The 1,451-nt window shown below is 50.2% G+C and overlaps 1 protein-coding gene across 1 annotated transcript; it reads right to left on the bottom strand.

The window, feature by feature from the left end:
- Window positions 1-6: 6 nt before the first annotated feature.
- LOC112080259 (protein O-GlcNAcase-like) lies at window positions 7-1,445 on the bottom strand. The gene is made up of 4 exons (XM_024145996.1): window positions 1,420-1,445; window positions 1,135-1,255; window positions 824-941; window positions 7-151 (listed from the first exon to the last, which is right to left on the bottom strand). The coding sequence occupies exons 3-4, from the start codon at window positions 912-914 to the stop codon at window positions 15-17; spliced, it is 228 nt and encodes a 75-aa protein (XP_024001764.1). The 5' UTR covers window positions 915-941; window positions 1,135-1,255; window positions 1,420-1,445; the 3' UTR covers window positions 7-14.
- Window positions 1,446-1,451: the final 6 nt, after the last annotated feature.

The following is a 1,451-nucleotide window of genomic DNA, read 5'->3' on the forward strand; positions in this document are numbered from 1 at the left end:
GCAGCCATCTTTGTTTACAAGCTGGTTCCCATGGCGATGACGTCCTGAGGCAGCCCTGCCATTTTGAGCGTTGTGAAGGAGCCCAGTTTAGAGTATAAATCAAACATCCTCCTGTCACCCTGCCTCAGCTCACAGAACACACCTCTGGAACCTGTAGGAGAGCGAGAGAGAGGGGCGGGGTAGATTCAGATGTTAACTACAGTCAAATGACAACGAGGGGAAAAGAAACTGAACGATGCACCTCATTCTGAATGAGGGGCTGTACATGTGTTCGTTCTGATAATCCAGCCCTATGCCATCAGGGAGAGAAGCACCATCTGGCATAGACACATCTGGATCAGTAACTGAATCCTACTTTATGTTGTGCCAATAGTCAATTCCCCACCTCTAAAGCTGAAAGTGCTTGAACCCCGGTCTGATTACTAATAGGTCAAGGGTATTGTTGAACTCTGACATCATCACGTTGCATAGCAGCCATCACACTAAGCCAGGGTTCTCCAACCCTGTTCCAGGAGAGCTACAGTCCTGTAGGTTCACTCCAACCCTAATCTAGTGCACCTGATTCTAATAATTAGCTGGTTGATCAGCTGCATCAGCTTAGTTACAACTGGGGTTGGAGTGAAAACCTCCAGGAGGGCATCTCTCCAGGAACAGGGTTGGAGTGAAAACCTCCAGGAGGGCATCTCTCCAGGAACAGGGTTGGAGACCTGCTCTAGCCTCAGTCAAACAGTGACCAGAAACCCACTGTGCAGGTGCACAACTACAAGGGAGTCACCACCCTAATCACAGTAGTGGCACTTGAATATACAAGTTAACAACTCACCACTGGTCTTCATCAACGAGAGCAGGCTGCCAATCATACGTCTGGCGGGGGCGGGGTCTGTAACCCGGGGGTGGAGCTGCATGGTTACCATGGAAGGGAAGTCCCCTGGCAACGCTCTCTACAAGAAGGACGGGGGGAGAGGGAGAAAAGATCAAATCGTATTTTCAGAGTCAAGGAACTCCATACAAAACATCTGAAGTAATACAGAGAGACAGAACTACAACCATATAGAATAATGTTGGGGTCAATGATTGAAACAAGACCAAGTCATATTCCAGTGTGTGATTGTGCCCTTGGAACCCAGCGGTTACCTGGTTGTTCAGTGCAGCTGCTGTGGCGTCAGTAAGGCCCAGGGCATAACCACACACCCCCCTCTCATCCTCCAGAACCAGACCACAGCTTGGGGAGGGGCACAGCTGCCCTCCTGCTAGCCTGGGGAGGGGGAGAGGTACACTGGGACATTACATACTGGCTGTCTAGACTGAAGGTCAGGACAAGCGCACAGTCACATATTGAAGAACAAAAACTACTGGCTGATCAGAGACTGTCCAGAGTGGATCATTGGGGAGTCATGCTGTACACACTCCCTCCCTCACCCATCACTGATCAGAGACTGTCCAGAGTGGAT

The sequence above is a fragment of the Salvelinus sp. IW2-2015 genome, unplaced genomic scaffold, assembly GCF_002910315.2.
Source record: "Salvelinus sp. IW2-2015 unplaced genomic scaffold, ASM291031v2 Un_scaffold14024, whole genome shotgun sequence".
Taxonomy (NCBI): domain Eukaryota; kingdom Metazoa; phylum Chordata; class Actinopteri; order Salmoniformes; family Salmonidae; genus Salvelinus; species Salvelinus sp. IW2-2015.

Coding starts and splice junctions, on each gene's coding strand:
- LOC112080259 (XM_024145996.1), bottom strand. CDS start 914: ATGGTAACCATGCAGCTCCACCCCCGGGTTACAGACCCCGCCCCCGCC. Junction 152..823: donor CTCGTTGATGAAGACCAGTG/GTGAGTTGTTAA, acceptor GCTCTCCTACAG/GTTCCAGAGGTGTGTTCTGT.